The sequence below is a fragment of the Epinephelus moara genome, chromosome 10 (assembly GCF_006386435.1).
Source record: "Epinephelus moara isolate mb chromosome 10, YSFRI_EMoa_1.0, whole genome shotgun sequence".
Lineage (NCBI taxonomy): Eukaryota > Metazoa > Chordata > Actinopteri > Perciformes > Serranidae > Epinephelus > Epinephelus moara.
The window spans coordinates 40959774-40981557 of record NC_065515.1 but is presented as its reverse complement, the minus strand read 5'-3'; the positions used below and the strand labels follow the sequence as shown (position 1 = coordinate 40981557).

Below are 21784 nucleotides of genomic sequence, written 5' to 3'. Positions count from 1 at the left end.
GTCAGCCCAGGCCCTGGCCGTGAAAGGTGAGACTGGGCGCCTGGCAGGGGAGAGGGGGACAGGGGTCTGACACTGGACATACCACAGTCAGGGATCAGTGATCAGGAAAACAACCGACAGCAGAAAATAAAAGGGCTGAAAAGAAAACAGAAATATCCCTTTTTTAATGTGGCATACGAGTCAGGAAAAACCCTCCAGTCACATCAGTGAAGCACCTCTTTATTACGACTAACCCTCAGTTAAACTGAACTTAAACAAGTGGAAGAAGTCCTTAAATCCTTCACCTAATTAAAAATGGAGGAAGTGTTCCATTACAAGTAAAAGTCCTACATTCAAAATAAGAAAAAAAATAAAAATATCATAGCAGTAGAACCTCCCACATCAGAGATAAAGAAATGATGAAAAGCTCCCCAAATGTTCATGCTTTCATGGGGATTTTCCTGCTTTCAGATCAGATGAAGGATTACATGCCAAAGTTGGAAAAAATTCTCAGACCTCATTCCCTCTTAAACACTTTACAAAAAGTCAGAAGAACTTTGATCAAGTGACAACAAGGCAGTTAGGTAATTTTGTCATGTTGAATGCAAATTCTGAGTCTGTAAAGTAAAACTGACAATAAAAAAAAACTAAAAAAATAGCAATATTCCATTATAGGACCACCATCTCAAAGCTGTACTGAAGTAAGAGTCCTTCGAAATTAAAACAAGACAGGAAGCTGAAACACTGAGTAACTGATGAAAGAACCAAAGAAGAGCATTTAACATTAGGAAGCAAGCAACAGCGGTGAAACAATAGCAAACTGAAAATTTCCTAAGATAAAAGTTTCCTGCAATCACTGAAATTTAACTTGTTTACTTTTATGCCATATTGAGCAGGAAACAATAAGAGTATAAAATATGTTGTAGACAAAGTTTCATAACGTGTATGTCTGCCATTTTCAAAGCAAAATTAAACTTAAAACTTTTTGAAGGGAGTTCAGTTTGTGACAAAAGTTGCACTTTTCTTGGGTATTTGTGAGTTGAAAATAATAAACGTCTCCAAAAAAATATTTCCACAGACGACATACTTATGTGACCGCACCTATGGGCACCTCTCGCCCAAAATTCGAAACACTACCACATCAGCTGCAGTTTCATTCGACCCCACTTTTATGGCCCGTGTGCGCCGTACGAGGATGAGTGTCGACATGTGTTTGTTGACGGCGAAGGTTATGAGGGGCCAAGGAGAAGAAACACCTTGTATGACAGCCGCAGAGTTAAACGAGGCCCAGGGGCCCTCCATATTAAGGAGAGGATTTCCCTGCTCATAAATATCCTGTTTTTAAGATGGAAATTTCAGGTTGCGGTAATCAGGAAAAAAGAAAACACACAAAGCAGGAACAGCTTGAGGTTTCTGTGAAGGAGAATCTGTTCTCGAGTTGTAAATCTCTCTTTTATGGGGCATGCACGAGGTCCAAGATCATTTTGCTTTCCAGCTATAAATATACTTATTTCTTATAGTTTCTGAAGCATAATTTAAGTCTGTCTGCATTGTAGAAACCCTTTTCTTTTACTCCAAAAGGTGGAAAATTGTTTTTTCCATCCTATATAAGATCTGTTGAATTGGACACTGTGCCATTGCATTGCTTGAAATGCATTTTTATTAATATACAAGTTTTTATTCTGTTACAAATAAAGGATATCATAGGAAATTAAGAGAATCTACTGGTTTTGGATTCAGAAATACATTAGCCTCTCCTTTATACTGGACTATTACATGAAAATCAAAATGCGTTGAAAATGTTTGCTCATCAGTGGTATAACATGGAAAAGAAATGTGGAAAAATTATCTTTAAAAAAAATGCATAAATGTCAGAGGAAGTCCTTGTAGGTTTGTTGTTGATTTTAAAAGGAAAAAAAAGTGTTGTTGATCCCAAATTTGGTGTGTCATTTTATCCAACACCACAGCCAAAGGGACAAAGGCAATTCCACGTAGTCCGTACACCAGTCTCCGTCGAGAACAAGTTCTCTGAATGAAAACAAAATGCTCTTTGAAAAACTCGCCCTCCATTTCAGTCACAATCACAAATGTAAAACTACGCAGATATTCGGCTACAGCATCCAGTCTAGCTGTCTTTTTGTACAAACAAGAGTTCAGTGATGCTCAGGAGAATAAAAAGAGGCGGCTTGGGGAAAATCCTGCCATCACTCGGTGTCCAACAATTTGCATATTATGTGTAGTATCGCCATCGAGGCTGCTACAGAAAGAAGAGGAGGCTTCATGATCCAGGGTGTGTAAGATGATGCTCAACCCAGAGACGGTGTCCGTCCGCAGGGGTCCAGCAGTAGAAAGGTTCACCTCCCCTCCTGCGCTGGCCCCCAGCCTCTCCTCCTCTCAGTTGACCGTGGGCACCTGGTTCAAGCTGTACTCCTTGGCTTTGAGCCGCAGGTTGGCGATGCTGTTGGCCATGTTCATTCCCTGGGACGTGTTGGTGTTGGAGCAGGTGGGCGGGTAGGTGGCCATGGCGCTGAGAGACAAGAGGAGGGGAAAAGGTTACATCACCTGTGGCTGACAGCAAGCTGAAGCTCAGCATGAGCCGCAGCTGTGGAAATATGAAAAGGAACAAAGAACAGGTATCACTGATCTGATTTAATCTAAATCTGACGTTAAGACGCTTGTGACTAAAAAATGCCCACAGGAACTTCACCAGTGTTTTTACACACATTAACCTGACTGTACATCACGTTAAATCACCATTTGCCAGAACATGTAAGAATAGTTGATTAGCTAAGTTTTAACTGTGCAGCTTAAAACAGTGTAACTTACAAAACCTTACAGTGTGAGCCAGCTGACTTCATTTGTCTCTTGTATATTCAGTCTTTGAACTGTTTAAGTCTAAACTGCCAAACGACTGGGAAAAAGACGTCTGTTATCATGTAATCCCAACAGTCAATTTATTCACTTCAAATTTCATACACAGAGAGTGTATGTCTCCTCCCACACTATAATTAATGAGGGCCAGAGCATCACCACATTATAATTTGTGTTCTTTGGATTAAAAACAACATTTTTATGAACATGATTGAGCTTTGTCCAGCAGTATTTTTTATGGAGGGAGGTGTCACAGTTTTTGTTCTTGTTTCCCTGTCTTTTTCTTAGTGTTCCTCATTAAGTTTGCCCATGAGTGAGAAAGGGGGGCAATGAGCTGGGATCACGGTGGATAAGAAATCGATCACTCTGCCATTGTAAAGCACCCTCTCTGTCTGATTAGTAGCCTCAAAAAATGCACCAAGCTCAGAGTTTTAATATTGAAATCTAATGTTACTTCATGAATTTAAACAAATGCCAGAATGACAAATACAGATTCAAGTCCTCTGCCTGGAGATTTTCCAGAGTTTTCAGCCGCATTTCTTACTGCTGTAATCAACAGATGGAGTCTGATAATGGTCCTAAAATGTGGCAGATTTTTTTTTTGTTAGCTGTTGTTTTTTCCCTTCTTTTTAAGATTAGGAATTTCAGTATTTTTGTCTATTTTTTGTCCCTTTTCCTTCTTCTTGTAGTACTGAAGTGTGTCTTTTTACCTCTGAGAACAGATCTTGGTTGTGTCTCTGTGCATGATTTACTGACTTGTTTGTTTGTTTTTCAGCCAAAATGTCATAAATTTATGTAGCCTTTGTTTTCAGTTCATGCCAGTAGTCAATTTTAAGAGGCCAAAATGTGTTTTATTTTGATAATCATCTTGTCTGCTTTTGTTGTTGTTAAAGCCATGTCCTCCTGTCTGCTCCTGAACATCGGACTGAATGTTTTTGGGCATTTTAATTTCTGCCCCCAGACTATGGATGTCTCTTATGACTTTCACTCAGTTCCTCTTTATTTATGCTCTCAAGATTCATCTTGACAAGGCACATACACATTCCTAAATTCTTTGCAGGATGAGTAACAATTATCTGCACAAAAAGCTGAAAAAATATCTCTGTCTGCATTTAATCATCTGGAAAGACATGACAGTTGTGTCAACATGTAAAATAAAAAGTATTAAGAACAACAAAGCATTGTGCTGGTATTTTTCATCTTTTTTGTGCAGATTTAACTTAAAACACATTTGTACTCACCAGCTTTGAACAATTACAATATTTCTCTGAGACCATTTTTTCCTCAAACTTATTGCTTTTTTTCTTCTTCTTGTATTTGTTCTTATTTTACTTTATTCAAAACACTATGGATCAGCTGTATTTAAAGTGCAATATGCTGTACGGTAATCACTGCGTGATAATTCAGTTGTGAGTGCTGAAAAAGTGTGTGCTACATTGAACACACAACAAAGACAGTTTTAAGCAGCAGCATGTGTTGATTTTACTGTATAGAAACCAATGGCTTTTCTGGCAGTTGGAGAGAAGGAAGACATTCTCATCTCAGTCATTTAAAGCTTCTGAAAATGGGTTAAAATGTGCAAAAACACTGGTCTGTTCCTTTAAAAACAACAAAAAAACCTCATTGTATTTAAGTAAAAGTGAAAATTGATACAGAAACATTCAAAAGGCACAATAAGATTCAAGAAATACATTCAGAAAACAACTTTAAAATTCTTTTGAAAACAGTAAATGTACTAAAATGTGAAAAAACAGCAGTATTCTTCTTAAAAGGAGAATTCTGTGAGTTTTCTTTAACAAAAAAAGAACTGAATGTAGTAAAGTGAAAGCGTACTTGTTCTCTGAGGGCAGCATTTTCTGTGGCACTCGCACTGGCCCCCCCTCCGGCATTGGATACCAGCTTTAGGATAATATACAGTGAAGTGTTAGCACCACATTAGCGTGTTCCACATAGCATTATTCCTGCTTCACAAAAGCTTTCCCTCGCTGCTCCGCGTCCGGCCAAAAAGCTCTCAGTGAGTTTGGGCAGCGGCCGCAGGGTTTGACATTTTACACCGAGTTTCATAACGGAGGATTACTGTAAATCACGACCAATGTAACCAGAGTCACAAAAAATGTTGCCCAGTAGAGCTCTGTCTCTCTGTGTAGCGTTCATTATCTGGTGTAGTGTAGCAGAGAGGGGTCACAGGGGTCAACAGTGGATTTAATACGGTTTGTTTTCACATTATCACCTCGTCAGGAGGGTCACAGGATCTGGTCCCGCCCTGCTCATGCTGACAGAGGGGAGCGATGGGACTGAGGGTGAGGAAAACGGTGTTTTTATTCAACACAATTAGTTTGGAGTTAGATATGTGCAAGATAAGACTGTTATATATGTAGTGTAGAGAGATGGCTGCAGGGGAAGACAGAGGCAAAAGGCCACAGCAGAGCAGAGAGACAGAAGGAAAAGTCAGAGAGCATACAAAACAAAGCTTATACAGCGATAGAGAAAGGACTCTGATCTTTTACTGAAGTGTTACGGCATTTTATAATGACTTTGGCTCAATCTTTTGCAACAGAATTTTAATTTACAAAACTTATATTGAGGAGATGACCAAAAATTCAAAAACCATTGCAGCTAGTGTTTAATATGTCATGAGAGCTTTGGAGTATGTACACTGGACAACTCTTGCTTAACATGAATATTATATTCGGCCTAACATCTCATATAGAATGCAAGATTACAGCAAAACAACTGTATCAAAATAGGTAATGCACCATGTATCACATTTTTCTTCAGAGCATCACGACGCTCTAAATATTCATCAATTATTGTATTTTAGAAGTAAAATTATCATTATCAAATAATGCTGTTAAACACACATCATCAAAACAGTTTACAAAGAATTTGAATGATGGACTTCCTTGTGAAAGTCTACGTCTTATAAACTGAATATACTGTCAGACATAGATAATGTGCTCTCAAGTCTGACTTTACACAACAGTAACTGTCTGTATTTTTTCTGTCAAGACATTAAAGCATTAGATATTTAAATTACTTCTAAGTTTACATAATCATTCAAATTGTAAGTCAACACTGTAATACTACAATGCTGGAAAGCATAGAATGGTAAACTGTAATTTACACTGAGGACTGAGCGTGTGATTTAGTGTTTTGCACTTTGTATGTCAGCAGCACAGCAGTTTGTGTTTAAACAGTAAATTTAACATGACAGTTTGGCACTAAGAGTTTTGTTGTTGTAAAAGTTTGGCCAAAGCAACCACAAAATATTGTAATATAACAGTGGGAAAATACAAGGTAAGTTCTTCTTTTTCATATTTGCTTAAGTATAATGGTTAACAGGGAATCAGCTGCTTTTCTGAGGAAAGATCTCAATAATTTAATATTTGCTCATGAGAACTAAGGCATGATGAAGGTGTTTGATGTTAACAGTACCTGAAAATAAAAAGTAGAAACAGGTGAACACAGCTTCGTGTCTTAAAGTTATTGTGTCACCAGGCTGCAACAAATCTCTTTTACAGAGGGTCCAAAAGATTACCAGACAACAGGCAAATGTTCCTTACGTCGTAGTTGATACAAAAGTCTTTAAAGCAAATCTGGAATCCAACAGTGTGTGTATCAGAGCCTGACGTACCATTAAGTAAGCCTAACTATTGCACTGGGTGACATGTTCCTTCATTACCATGAACACACACACTATAGTTTATTTGACTCAATCTCACAAACACTGTCCTGCTGCCGCAAATATTCGCTGGAGCACCAAATGTGGATTAATCCGCCACTGAAAATAGTCCCCAGAAAATCATCTTCTCCTCCTGTTTGTTTGATAAAAACTACAGTGAGCAGCTGTTTTAGGAAATTATTGAGACTTTTTGAAAAATTAAAAACACACATTTGTGTTTTTACAGGTTTACATTTTCAGCAGGAACTGATGGGCTTAAAGCTGACAGATTGAGACAGGGTGGGTAACTGGGATGGACTTACACATTGTTGGTTTAAGTCTGCGCATGAGATCTGATGACAATAAGAAAAATATTGAATAACGGCAGATTTATAACAATAGACAGTAAACGGTGTGCTGACCTGCAGCCCGTCAGTTTGAGTCCAGGTGGATCAGAGGAGATGAAGATGGTCAGAGGAACTATGAGGAGTATGTGCAGGTAGAAGAAGAGGAGGAAATGAAACAATAACAGAAGGGAGGATTGGTGTGTGTGTGTGTGTGTGTGTGTGTGTGTGTGTGTGTGTGTTACGGTGGTGTTAACATGTGGTTATTGTGGCATCAGCTTGTGCTTTTTCATCTGGAGACACTTGTGTGAATTGATGTTGTGCAGCAGAAAGCAGAGGACTAGGTCAGTACTGACATACAGTTCGGAGCACTGCAGCAGTGCTTGACCTGAGTATTCTGAATTTTGGAAGACTTTTTACGCCACTACATTAAAATGATTCCTTTCTTGTCTCGTTCTTTGTCTCTATTTTCCTTTCTTCCTCCTTTCCTTCTTTCTGTTTTTCTTTACTTATTTATTTCCTACAGTCCTTTCTTTTTATTCTTTTCTTTACCTTCTTTATTACTTCATTTTCTTCTTTCTGGCAACTCTTTACTTCTCACCTTCTTTATTCCTTTTATTATTCCTTCATTCTTTGCTATTTTCCTTTCCTCTTTCCTTCCTGTCCTTTCTTTCTTTGCTTATTTCCATCTTCCTTTCCTTCTTATTGTCCTTTGTTGCTTTACGATTTTCTTTCCTCTTTCCTCTGTCCCTTATTCCTTTCTTATTTCCTATTTCCTTTCCTTCCTTCCTTTCTCCCCTCTGAAACACAAGTAAAAGCATGAAAATCCCAAAACTGGAGAAAGGAGGTTTTCGCCCAGCACTTCCTCACAATAACGTTACTGTAACTGCTGATACTTGGATACATTTTACTGATGAACCTCTTTTTATTTTCACTTTCTGAACGTAGGACTCTCTTCATTGTGGTTTTACTGCCTTTACTTACGTAGCCTGAGTCTAACGCTGTGCTGCAGATCAGCAGTGTTAACAGAAATGTTAGTACAGAAGCAGTGCAGTGTGTAAGCAGTGTGTATGTTGTGAGGTGAATGCCAGGTCACTGGATGATGTCCGATGAGAGAACAGAGTGGACTCTACCTGTAGGGGGCAGCACTGCCCCAGGACAGGTAGTCATTCGGGCGTGGTGCAGGACGCGGTACGATTGGCTGCTCCACCGCTGTCACATCTCCCGAGTAAGATTTGAGGAGCGAGGCGTTTTTGCTGGCCAGCATGGCGCGCTCGTTCCTGCGGAACTTAGCTCTCCTGTTCTGAAACCAAACCTGGAATCAAAGAGAAAAAAAACAGGATATATATTGTCATAAGCAATTTTAAGTCAAGTTTTTAACCTCTGTGGATGCTACGATCATCACAAACTCTTTACAGAAGCATTTAAAGTTCCAAAGATAACAAATATTTGGCTAAACTTGCATCTAAAATAATGCACAAGACAAGCAGAATATTTCCATTTGTGTGGAGTGGTGCAGACACAGAAAACCAGCCCAGTATCATCAGGAGTGAACAGTTTCCATTGGATGAATCAGCAACAAACAATTTATGCCCAGTGCCAAAGCAGTAAGAAGTGTGCTCTTTATGTAGAGGGAGCTGGAAAATGGAAGTGTAGAGGTCCGGGTGGTGGATGGGCAGTTACTGCATTCAAATTAAATGCAGGGGGAACAGTGTGACCCTTAACAAACCAAAGGGAAGTGCTAAATGCTGCTTTGTTCCTCAGTCTGCTCTTACCATGCGTGACAAAATAATCTGAACTCAAAGCTCCATTAACTAGATTTTTTTGTAGCTTTCAACCACATCTCATAGTCTTCATCAGTCAGTGGGTTTAACAGCCTGAGGTGTGTCACACTTTCTGGTTCTATTACAGCCTGAACATGAGACCTTTGTAACCTGTCATGCTTTAACACTATGTGAAGTCTATTAAAGGAACAGAGGTCATAAAAAATATAAAACCATATTCAAAATCTTCATTTTTTTTATATTTCTCTGAACTAAAATTCCAGATGAAATAGCAGTTCACGAGTGTCTAGATTCAGTGCCATGATGTATTTCTAAGTGAAACAGGATAGGCTGGTGGGATAGACCTTTGGGAGGAATTGATTTGATTGTTGAAAAGTGGGCGTGTCATAACAGTGAGGCCCAGATGCTGTAACACAGATAGAATAGAAGTTTAGGTCAGGGAAAGAGAGAGAGACAAAGCCCTTCATATGCTTCATGTACCTACTAAATAGCATGTTAGTATGGAATTTTGGACACAGCTAAAACTGGCATTTGGGAACGCTCGGGAATGCTTGGGAAAGCTTGCGTGCCACAATGAAGATGGACTTGCTTTTGAGCGCGCCTACCCTGCGTCTATATTGACAACAATGGATTTAAGGGCACAAAAAATGCAGCATGTGTATGTTCCCTTAGTTGCTTCAGTAGCCCACTGTAACGGTCTGTGTCCACATGGCTTTTTTGTCTGGGCACCAGTGTCTTTTATTAATTGTTGACAATGGAGAGAAAGCATAATGCAGCCGCCTAGAGGAAAAGTGCTGGGCCCAGCATCTTTTACCAGAGCGCTCCAGCTGTGGCCGCTACGAGTTCTTAAGGTTAAATCTCTGAACTTTTCAGAAAGGCGCTGGTGATGTCACTGCCGCTTCTTTAGCTAGGCTACTGTCTACAACAGTCTACCCTCTGTTAATGTAGCATTACCTTAGTTACCAAACTAATGTTACTGTCAAGGTATTGTTGTCCTAACAACAAAACTCACACATAGCACAGCATTTTACACATTTCAATTAAGTGCCACCTCTTTTCTGCTGTTCGAGGGAACAAAGACACAATGATGTAGCATGCTGTTGCTGGCTAGCAAATTTTACCTTGACTCTGTCCGGCTAGAAGTTGCAGATTATTGATGTGTAGATGTCATGATTTTATTGGTTGAAATTGGTTGGTACCGGCTTTCATAAATACACATCATCTTCTGTTTTACAGGAAGACAACATGATTGGATTTTGCCGTAAGAATACAAAGAAACTGATTTATCTTTGTTTGTTTGTTTTGTGGTATATATCATGCACAGTATGACTGGGAATGTGAACTAAAAGGGTTGAAAAGGCTTTTTTCCCCATTTTATCTCGACTTTAAACTTCTGTATCAGGTAAAAACATAAAATTGTCACATAGGCATCCGCACAAGCTTCAAAACACACACACACACACACACACACACACACACACACACACACACACACACACACACACAGCTTTCATCTCCAATTCACCGTCTACCCCTCATCAGCCTCCCCTCTCCTTTAAGAACACCCCCCTAGCCCCCCTCTCCACCCTTTGCTAAGCAGATGATGATGATGTGACTCGGGGGGTGCTAATGTTGTTCCTCGCTGTGAAATCAAATCCATTATTAGATGCTGTGGGCGCTCGCAGGGGCTCGCTGTCCGCTGACGCACAGCCTCAGGAATGAGCCCAAAGTCTCTTTTATCAAAGGATTTCTGCATTGCTCTCTGCTACACATTATTCACAGATGTGCTGCTTCTCTCCCTCCAACATCACCATTTCCTCTTTCCCTCTCACTCTGCCCACAGAGCTAATACTCTCACTGTTGTGTTCAGAAAACACGCCATTAGAATGTACAAAAAAACCATTGTAGATATACATTAATCTGCAGTAAAAGCATTAGATGTTCTTGTTTCTTGAGTCATGCGTGTATAATTCATATCATTACTAAACAAATGCATGGGGCCTGTGTGCATTTAAAAGAATAGGTGCATGAACTTTTCTTGAGTTCAGTTTATCAAATACAACCAAGAGCATTATTTCCAGGGGGAACACAGGTGACGTTATGTCTCCATCGCTGATCAGAATCACTGCTTTGTTTCTCTGATTTTCAGTTTAGAAGTTGCAGTTTCAGTAAATCTCTGTAAACAGTGTCCTGTCCTCAGCGATTGTAATCCAGATGTCAGACATTCTCATTATATAAATACTGAGACACAAGCTCCCAGCTTCATGAGCAACATCAAGTATAGCTGGACTTTTTTTGCCCTAGTTTTTGTCTGTCAGGCCACAACTAGGTCACCCTACCTATTTGATTGGTAGATCTCAAGGTCGTAGGTTTTGTTTCAGCACTGGGGGAGGACATCTTGTTTTGTTTTGTTTACTTGTGAGTCCTTGTTTTGTTTACTTGTGTGTCCTTGTTTTGTTTACTTGTGCTTTGTTGCTGATATTTATTTTCTGTTGCTTTTTAATGACCGAAATCAATCAATCAATCAATCTATATAGAGGTGGGTTTGGGGCTCCTCCGACAGGAAATTCTGAGCATCAGAGACTCAATTTCCTGCATGCTGGTGAAATGTTCTGCACCAATGTGTACCTTTTCTGCATTCATTAATAGTGGAAATGTCTATATCTTTACAAAATAAAGGTCCTCTAGTACTTCAGCGTCTTTATTTGGGGGGTACACATGTTCTATATAGTGAAGGGGACGTGTCCCCTGTGTTCCCTTCGAAAAATACGCTTATGGTAGGGCTTTATGCGCAGGGATTTTCTTACACAAATATAGTAGATCTAAATTTAGATTTGCAGGTGACAATGTGTCCTTTTTTAACAGTTTTTGGGGGACATTTTTTCTTTATTTGAAAGAGACACGGACAGGATGTACAGGAATTGAGAACAGTGTGTATGAAAAAACCCAACTCTTCAACACCAGCTGACTAACTGGAGGAGCCTTCTTTATTTCACCAACCCGTTTCGGCACATGGGCCTTCATCACGAGCTTTCATATTCAGTCTTATGCTACTTTAGCACATAGTTAGCTGGTGAAGTAGTGACAACACACTTTCTCCTCCTGAGACTTTAAATAAAATATGAATCAAAACTGAAGCAGGGAATATAAATGTTGGAGAGACAAGGACTGACTTCTGGTGACTAAAATATATTTCATTCTTTAATTTATACTGCTTTGTCAAAGATGTAAATATAGCCTTATCTCAGTCTCAGTTCCCCTTAAATGGAGCTAAAGGTTATTCTCAGTATTTCAAGTCAGTGACTTTAATACAGAGACTAACGCAGCATTTCTTTTTTTTTTTTAGACTTGTGGAAGACACGATGATCAGCTACATTACAACACATAATGTGAGTTAAACATAACTGTATGTAAATACACTTTTTTAGTGTGTGTGTGTCTGGATGAAGAACCTACGACCTCATTAACGAATATCAGTAAAAGCTCTAGTTGCAATTCAAATATTAAATCCATATTCTAGCTTGTTTAATTGACGACATTTACAAGAGTGATGTCACTCATTTGGCCAATTACTGCGTCATATTTAGCTCCCGTTCTGCTGCAGCTCTCATGTGTTGCATATTTGCCGCTTATCACTGATCTGTAAACCGCTGAGGAAATTAGACATCATTACATCCACTTTTCTGATCACATGCAGTCCCTTTGGGGAGTTTACAAGCTGCTCGCAGACTCAAAACTATCAGCAATTATTCAAGAGATCATGTAAGTATGATAGATGATGTTTGTGCGGGGCTGACAAGTTCTTATCAGTTCCTCTAAAGCCCCATAATGGAAAATCTAAACATGTTAATAGACCCTGATAACTTCAAGCCACTATAGGATTATTAGCTAAATCTATTAGTGTTAAGAGCTAACAGATGATGTGAAGACATCCTGTTTTGTGACTGCTTGTCCTCCAGTTTCTTATAAAACTTCTCCCCAATAACAGGCTGGCTCTGCCGCTCTGTTGTTAATACAAACAAAGCTGTTCATGAATCATTTCATAAATCCTGCTCTGAGTCACGAGGGCGCACAAGGATTCCTTAACAGGTCCCACAGGTTTGCCAAAACCTCAAGGACCATTTCTAATGTACCAAGTAACGCAGCAAGTTTCTGTGTCTGTGTGTTTATAAGAATCTGTTTATTTTTGTGACCCTGCAGTGAAAGTGGTTTACAGTATAATGACCACAGACCTCTTCCTACTTCATGGCTGTGTATACTTAATAATCTGGTGAGTGTTATGGCTTCTTCTTCGTCTCTGATCAAAGCTTGAACCTGTCGGTTCAATCACTGCTGCTGGAGGAAATCTTCAAATATAAGGGGATCAGGGGTTTTTTTTGTAAGTAGGAGGATGTGTGACTCTCAAGATCTGAAGGAAACATTATGAAATTAACAGTTTTTTTAATCTTATTTGCTGCAGTGATGCTGTCCCTGTTCATACCTGGACTCTGGCCTCGGTGAGGTTGACCCGACGGGCCAGGTCCTCTCTGACAAAGGCGTCGGGGTAGTGTGTCCTCTCAAACACTCTCTCCAGAGCCTGGAGCTGGCTGCTGTTGAAGGTGGTCCTGTTCCTGCGCTGCTTCCTCTTCTTCTTCTCCTCTGTGTTCATCTGTTCATCTACAAGGAGAACAACAAGGTGGTGTAACCTTTACAACACTTGATGGGATAGGTGCTTTTAGTTTGTAGACACTTTGCCTGAGGAGGTACAATGAAAAAACAAAAGCCCCGTGTCGGTCCACATTACATTTTAATAATAAATGTAGCTCCCTGCATTCATGCAACAACTGCTGCTGCTGCTGCTGCTGCTGCAGGCAGCTCTGAAAAGATAATGCCTCCTCAGGCCTCGATCAGAAATGGGAGTAAAAACAGAGCTTTAAAGAACTGATCCTCGATCATTCATCCAAGTAACAAGGACCATAATGATGAATTTTAATGTCTCATGTTGTATTGTTTGTTACAATTGAAAGTAATAATGTAGTCGCTCTTTTTCCCTTTAAAAAATGATATAATTAAACTACCCAATAGGATACTGAGGATCACCTTAAATTAGCATTAAAATGCTGCTTATACATTTATGTACCAACAACTCTTGATATATTAATGGCAGTTCTTTAAAATGAGCATAACATTGCATTAATGTGGACACGTTTGTCCAACACAGCTGAAATGATTTGCCCATGTGTGCACACTTTCGGGGGAAATTAAAGGTTCAAGTCTTGATCAAGAACCTCACCCTGCAATTAATGTCCAACCTGCTCCGTCACCTGACCTGCTGACAGCTGCTGCCAAGTACTTTCACTTTTGACAGGTGAGAACAAATAACACTGTTGTACCTCTGAAAATTTTTGAACAGAGCACTTGAGTTAAACAGGATGTTTACATTACTACAATCTGAGTTCTGAATACTATTTCCATCACTGATAATATGATGATAACATAGCAGCTGTAACTAAAGAGGGCATACCCCCTCCACGATTTGGTGCGGCAGATACCTCAAAACCTGACGTTATATGAGAAAATAGTTTTTTTTTGTAATTTGGGTGAAGTGATTCCTAAAGATCCATAAAAACAAGGCCTGGATCTGCAACAAAAACAAATCACTTGTTCCTCGATCCCGCAGCCTAATTAACAAGCAAACAGACACATGTACCAGCAAACAAACAAACGCGTGTGCTTCTTGGCAAAGATAAATATATAATCCATTTTGCAGAGTGTGTACATGCTCGGTCTAAATGCTCCTGCAGGATGGAGTCAGTGCCTTGTGGCTCCACAACAAAACCACAAATAACACTTTCACATCGACAAAAAGACTGTGATCATCCATGTTCCTGACTAATTACACACTTACACACACACTACACTATCTGTAGCTACACACACAGAGGTGGGAGGTTACTCAGTACACTCACTCCTGCTCTGTACTGCACCACAGTATTTCAGTGTTGAGAGACATCTCAGAGGGAAGTCTTGTATTTTCTATCTGGCAGTGGGAATATTGAGCTGTTTTGCAGATTCAGATTTTATATTCAACATAAAATTTTAAAAATGCCTGATGTCAGGTAAAAATCTTGTATCCCCCAAAATATAGCATTTTCAGAATATCTATGCAAACCTGAAAACAGTATTAAAATGCTTCCATATGTTCAAGGTATATTCTGTAATGCCAACAATATAAATGATTTATTTATCATTGTGTTTTTTTGTTTTAGAGTTTGACAAAAGTGTTCTTTTTTTGGATTACACAGAGTCACCGGTGGATACAAACAGGAACATCCTAGTCCTTCTTTAATAAATGTGAAATTTATTTTGCATTCATGTAGACCCAAAATGATGATGAATGTTTTATTTTTTTCATTTCCCATAAACCTCATTCAAAATCTGATTCATGAAATGGGTTTTACGGGATATTGTGAGAATGTTCGGTATGAGTATTTTGTCAATATGCCGATTACAAAACTGTATTCTCTGCTGCGTTATGTTGGAGCTGATGAAATGTATGTGAACGTAATTCTTGGCGGAGTCCTTGTTAACTTCACTATCATTTTGAAAGCAGGATTTTTCCACAGCGGTATTGATAATTTTACTTCAGTAAAGATTTGAATCCTCCCTACATCACTGTCAGAGAGCTTATTTTTGTTTTGTTCAGGTTGAAATCTGATATTTCTAAACATCAACTGTTTCAGGAATTCTTTAATGACCACATTAAACTTTATCTAAAGATGAAATTAAGAGTTCAGTCTTGAGCTTGGAAACTGCATCTTTTTCCAAGCTGCTTTGAACTGCATGTCATGGTCTTCCTCAGCAGATGGAGTTCATACATCTAAAATATCTGAATCTAAAAAGTTCTGCTCAACCTGAGGAGACAGTGTTTCATCCTAAAGGGAGGAACTGGGGGAAACAAGAAATCCCCAAAATATGGAGGAGCAAGATTTTATTCTATTTCCAAAATGGCAGATTTTAATAGCCAAAACAATTCTTTTCGACTGTGTAGTTTGACTTTTCAAGTACAGTTGAATACACTCACAGTGTAGGTACATGTTCCGCCTTTATTAGAGAACTGACATGAAACAAATGTCCTCAGCCGGACTCGAACTCAGGACATTGTGATCACACTCCTCTGTACGAGAGTAACACTCTGACTGCAGAGCTTGTAATGGAGTATTTACTATTGACTATCACTGCTTTAATACACAGAGACACACACCTTGCCCAGTTTCACACACTCATGTGACATGTCACAGAGCAGATGCTGCAGTGTGTCAACGCTGAGCCTGTTTGTTTTGTTGACTAATGAAAGACCCCCGCCCCCCTCCCCACACCTCCCCTCTGCTTATCTACCAGAGGGACCCCTTAAAATAAAGCATGTGACCCCAAATATTAGTTTGTCTTTCAACACAGTTTAGTTTTCGCGCAGTTTGAACACAGAGTGTTTTCTGCAGGTCTGATCTGTTGAACATATTCAGTATTTCACCAGAAAAAAAAATGGAGAAAAGTCACGCATAAATTAACATAATTGTGTGTGTGTACTTATGTGAATTTAATCATCTTCTGACCTTTCACGTTTATTTGCTTTGCAAAGAGAAAAAGAGTGATAAACTATTTATTTGGAGCCTGACAGAGTGCAGACGTCGTCTGTACCCTGCGGAATAGTTTTTGTCTTGCACCTGAGTATTTTTTCCTGGATGTGTGCACACTTGGTTCCTCTTCTGGAACTTTAAAAATTATCTCAGCACAGATGCAGAGCCAGAGTTTATCCACCTTCTACAGCTGATGTAAATCTTAATCATGCAAATTAACAGCACACTCAAGGAGGAAACCTGAGTCACACTATCAGTAACAAAAAAATTAGGAAAAAATACTTCAGCAAAATTCTAGCACTCAACATTTGACTTTAGAGTGATTCATTACTAATGTACTGATTTTAATCCCCATATATTGTTGAGAAGTTTAAAGAAGCTGCTGCACAATCTTTTTGGCCTTTGAAACATGAAACTAAACATGCTCATCCCTCTGTGAGCTCTTAGCAGTGATTTCCTCTCCTCAGATCGGCTTTTTAGAGAGCTGAAGATGTAGAACTACTTTCCTTAACAGGAAAAAGCAAATTGTTTTGGATAGTTTGCTTCATTTTCTCCTCATTTCTGTTTGTTAGTGGGGAAGACGATATGGTGTGGGATGGAGTTTTTTTTTTACTCTCTTAAAAAAAATAATATATACAGACACTGAGATTAGAAAAGGGTTGCAACCTATTCTGCAGATAATGTTGGCATTGTACATTTCTGCAAACCTCAGATACGAAAAAAAATCTGAAAAAGAAACAGAATTATGTGAAGGTATTTTTTTTCTTCTTCTTCAGGATCCTGTTAATCCTTTAGTTACCTATCACATTAATCTTGCCTCCCTCTAGGGGTCCTGACCCCCCCCCCCCCCCCCCCGGGGTGGAACATTAATAGATTTAATTACTTAAATACAAGATGTTTTTGTGTGTGTGTGTTTTGAGCGTAAAATATAAATCTGCAAAGTAAAACTCCAGCTCTCAGATAAGTAAATGTTTTTAATTTGGCATTTTATTTTATTAATATTATAACGCATTCTTCTAAACACGCTATCCTTTTTTTATTTAAAGAATATTTACCTGTAATGAAATCTGCTGTAGAAAATAGCCTTGCCTAAGGATAACTCCCTCTTTATGGCAGAAATTACTCAAGTTAATTGCAACAAGCTAAAATCCCATCATGTGTTAAACCGAGTTGCATTTTTAAATTTATTACATTCATGTAGTTCTGAACGTATTTCTGGTTTATGAGGAAATATTTTAACCAGATGAGACCAAAATGTCTCTCCTCTGACTCTGACTTTCATCTTGTTTCCTCTCGGTTTGTTATAACTCAGCTCTGCAGGCTGCAGGCTGCACACTTTGGGATAAAAGGAGTAAAATAGTGCAGCGGATGACTTGAGAAGTCGGACGCAGTAAAGTGCGGCTGTAAACGCTGATGGCAGCCGCACATGGCTAACCAGCGACCGCGCATAGTTTCCCCCAAAAAAACACACAGCCGTTTTACAGGCTCGAGGTTAAAATGAAAATCATGACGCACTTCATTAGTCCGCCCGTTTGATGACGTTACAACCGGAGGAAAATGCGACAACACAATGAGGTTTGTGCGCGGAAGGATGAGACCGCTGTGTGTACTGACAGTAAGATGAAAAAGAAATATGAAAATGGCATTAAGTCACTTATTAAATATGATTGTAAGATTTAATATAAATTAATCTTTTAGAGGCAACAAAAAAACATCACGTGGCAAAATAAAAATATTGATTTTCTTTCTGTATGAAATATTTTAATTGAGTTGTTTTAATATTTATTTTTGTTATTTAGCACAGTGAAATGTGTCACAGCAGGTCTGATAGGGACAAAAATAATAGCCTATACAAAGTAGGCAAATTTACATTTTTGTAAATTACAAAAAATATTTTTTAAATTAATGAGCTTCAAATTAGAGTATATTCTCTCTTGTGTGACGGCTCCAAGTGTTTCCGTTTTGTTTCAGTTGGACAAAAAAATAAAATCCAAATAAAGAGGAGACTGTGTGTTTCTTTTAGGCTGAGCGGCGGTTTGGCCTCGGAAAGCTTTTAATTAAACCTGCAGGGTGACATTTAAGCCAGCAAATCAAAGCCAATCCCGTCACCATCATCATCACCATCATCATCCTGCAGCTGTGAGTGTGGCCAACACGTGTCATTAGACTGATCTCATTAGCAGCTATCAGTGAAAGTCAATTAGTCCTCCTGCCAAAGCTTGTTCACAAGAATATAAGTTATTGGTTCTTAAAATAATAAAACAAATATCCATTTAATTTTTTTACTGTTTTATTCTGAAATGTTGTTTTATTTTGTAATGTGTCCATCATGTATTTGGGTAATATTACTGCCAATTTGTGAAATAGATTAAAAATGTCCAAAGCCGTTCAAACCAACTGTTGCTTTCACGTTTCTGTCAGTAAATCGGAAAAATAAAATTATATAATAAGGCCCCAACACGTGTCAATATTTCTGTTTCAGTCTTGCGTAAATCTGGTGATGATGGACTCGTTCCTCTTATAAAGGCTAGGCATTTAAACTCAACAAATGTTTACTCATCGAACCAATATTTGTTTTCTAAACAGATTCATCCCTCCTAAAGTCATCTCGCAACAACATCAGATCCGATGAGATGCTGTTATTTGATTCCCTAATTGTTGGCGCGAGGACACGCGCGGTAATTATGACAAATGATTAAGCTCCGATATTCTGAAGGTGTTTGACAGGCCGAAAATAACCGTGAATTAACGACGTGACCCGGCCACTTCCTCCCGCATATTTCTCACACGATTTTTAGCCTTTAAAAAAATAACAATAACACTCATTAAAGCCTATAACGTTTCTGTCAGCCGCTGCAAATGGCCCTTTGAGCAGAAGAAGAGGAGGAGGAGGAGGAGGAGGAGGAGGAGGGAGCGTTTATTTACTCTCTCAACGGTGCGCCGGAGAGGGCGAGTGGTGGGTTTCTGCGGGGTTTTCCGAGTTTTAGTCAACTTACATTCACGCAACGGCACATTTCTATACAATACAATTGGAAATGATAGCCCTGATATTCGGGGTGGGTCGTCTCCGGCAGCTCAGCGAGCAGTTTCCGCTTCTAAGCTCTCCAAAGCCGGCTTACATTGGCCTCACTTTTACGCTCACACGGAGGAATTAGTGGTGGTTGAAAAAAACTGGCTTTTATCATAATTAAGTAATAAATGTATACAGATGTTGATATTCAAACTATCACACAGGTGACACAGACACCATGTGACTCTCCCTCCAGTATTTTCAAAATAAATTATTAATTTTGACTCTGTTTTTACTCCTAAATAAAAAGATTAAAACCTGCATGATCAAGAAATGTGGCCTCATTTAGGTCATAACAGAGAGATTTATTACCCCCGAGTTTGACTCGCAAGGTTACTTCACTGACCATGTCCACCAACATCACCATACCTCACTGACATCAAAGTGTTAATGGTAAATTAATGGCCGTTTTGAGGGGGAGGCCGTCAGGGATGATGCATTGCCAAAACTCACTAAAGGATTCCTTCCATGCGCGCCGCTTTCTGCAGAGCTCCATTCATGCGCTCTGCACGCGGACACACGCCAGAACATAATGAAAACAAATGACTTTAGTTTTCAGCTGCTCATTAGAACTACATTTGTGTGAAATGTGTTGTACTTTCCAGAGATCAAGCCTGATAACTTGTGGTTTTCACATCTGCACTAAAACGCACCAGAGAGAGATTTTAATATTTCGGTCGCAAGATTTAAAAGTTGTTTGTGATATCTCGAGCTCAGTCCCAGCCTTCGGGCTCTTGTTCGGTCTGCTTTTCACTTACTCTCCTGTTGGGTCGTGTCGCTCCCGCTGGTCAGCCCCGGGGACTCCAGCATACTCCTCCCCGCCTCCCCGACGCTCTCGTCCGCCTGGGTGCCGACCATTTCCCCAGCCTCTTCCAGATCCAACAGGTGGCTGACCGAGAAGTTCTTTTTGGCTTGCAGGTTGTCCAGGTTAGACGTGATCGGACTCTCCAGGCGGTTTGATATCGAGGCTTGCCTGTCCATTACATGTGCATAGCTAGAAGTCATGACGCAAGTGGGGAACAGCGGAAAAAACGGAGCGGTAATAAGAAGAAAGAGAAGAATCACGAGCGAGCCAAGAAGATCCGTGCATGCAGGACGCACGAGCAGCGCCTCCAGAAACCAGCCAGAGAGAGAGACTCGGTTCTTCCGAGCAGAGCGCGGATGTGTTCACATCCAGATCAGCCGCACAGGAAGAAAACAAACTTCAGCAAAGTTTTCTCCTCGCCTGCTTTTCCCCAGCAAACCCCTACAGACAATCCATCCAGCGGCGCGCGTCAACGACAAACAAGAAAAACATCAGCGTGTCCTGCTGCCTGAGAGCGAAAAGTCCCAAAGACGTTTTTCAGTGAAGTCTTCTGAGAAGAAGAAGGAGCTCTCTTCCCACTCTAGTTGAGTCACATATGAGCAGGAAGAGCTGCTGCTGCTGCTGCTGATGACGACCAGATGCGCAAAGCCCCGTGTGTGCGCAAAGCTTGCTCAGCGGCAGCTAGGCGCGGGGAGGCAGGACGTTACCGCCGCACCTCCAGGCTATACACCCTATAGTCTCTCTCTCTCTCTCTCTCTCTCTCTCTCTCTCTCTCTCTCTCTCTCTCTTTCTCTCTCTCTCTCCCTCTCTCTCTCTCCAAAAATGAAAGAGTCCCGTAATTACGTGGCAATGCCTTTATGTTGTGTCTGACGTTTCACAGGCCCCCACCACCACGAGCTGCCCCCTCACCCCTCTCCCTCAGCAGAAACATCACCATCAGCACCATCAACACCCTGGTTTGGCCTGTTTTTGTTCCCCTGGCTGGCAAAGCTCTCCCCCTAATGAGTGTGAGTGTGAGTGGATCAGCAGCCAGCAGAGTGTGCAGGGAGACACACTGGTGTTATCACTGCCTGTGTGTTGATAAACCCACTCTAACTGTCCTGCGGTCTGCCACCAATTAAATCAACCATAACCCGTGCCAGTCAGTCTATCCACAGATCTGTCCACACGAGGCTGAGCTGTCAGGGCAACAGGGAACAAAAATATAAAGAAGTCCAACTGGATCCTTGATATAAAATATACAGAGAAAATGAAGTTGGAATAAATAACTGCTTAGGGGCCATCGAGCCATGTAAAAACCTAATTTCGTAAAAAAAAAAAAAAAAAAAAAGTGCGGTAAAGTTGTGTCAGCCCACAGAGGTAGTAGCCCCTTCCCTACTTCCAGTCCCCTGGCTCAGTCTACACGTATCTTCAAACTCGACCTTCATTTCATCTCAACTACACACCTGCATCTTGCACAATTGCAATGTTATCGCATTGACAAAATCTCTCCACAGACAGACAGATGGACAGTCAGAGAGACACAAGACCTGTTAAAATACTCAAAACATACGTACAACACACGTAATGTGAAAGGAAACCCACAGAGAATTATCAGCAGCTCTGTGGAGCCTTTCAGCCTCTTTTAGCTCCTGGTTTCGGTTTTATGTCACAT

General features: G+C 40.0%; 1 protein-coding gene across 2 annotated transcripts; it reads right to left on the bottom strand.

Moving 5' to 3' along the window:
• Positions 1-200: 200 nt before the first annotated feature.
• Positions 201-20829, bottom strand: prrx1b (paired related homeobox 1b). 2 transcript variants are annotated; one of them, XM_050055623.1, is made up of 5 exons: positions 20084-20829; positions 13120-13295; positions 7989-8170; positions 4684-4749; positions 201-2506 (listed from the first exon to the last, which is right to left on the bottom strand). In XM_050055623.1, the coding sequence occupies exons 1-5, from the start codon at positions 20328-20330 to the stop codon at positions 2374-2376; spliced, it is 804 nt and encodes a 267-aa protein (XP_049911580.1). In that variant the 5' UTR covers positions 20331-20829; the 3' UTR covers positions 201-2373. The 2 variants fall into 2 exon arrangements, with proteins under 2 accessions (XP_049911580.1, XP_049911581.1); XM_050055624.1 differs by lacking the exon at positions 4684-4749 and having other exon boundaries at positions 20084-20828.
• Positions 20830-21784: the final 955 nt, after the last annotated feature.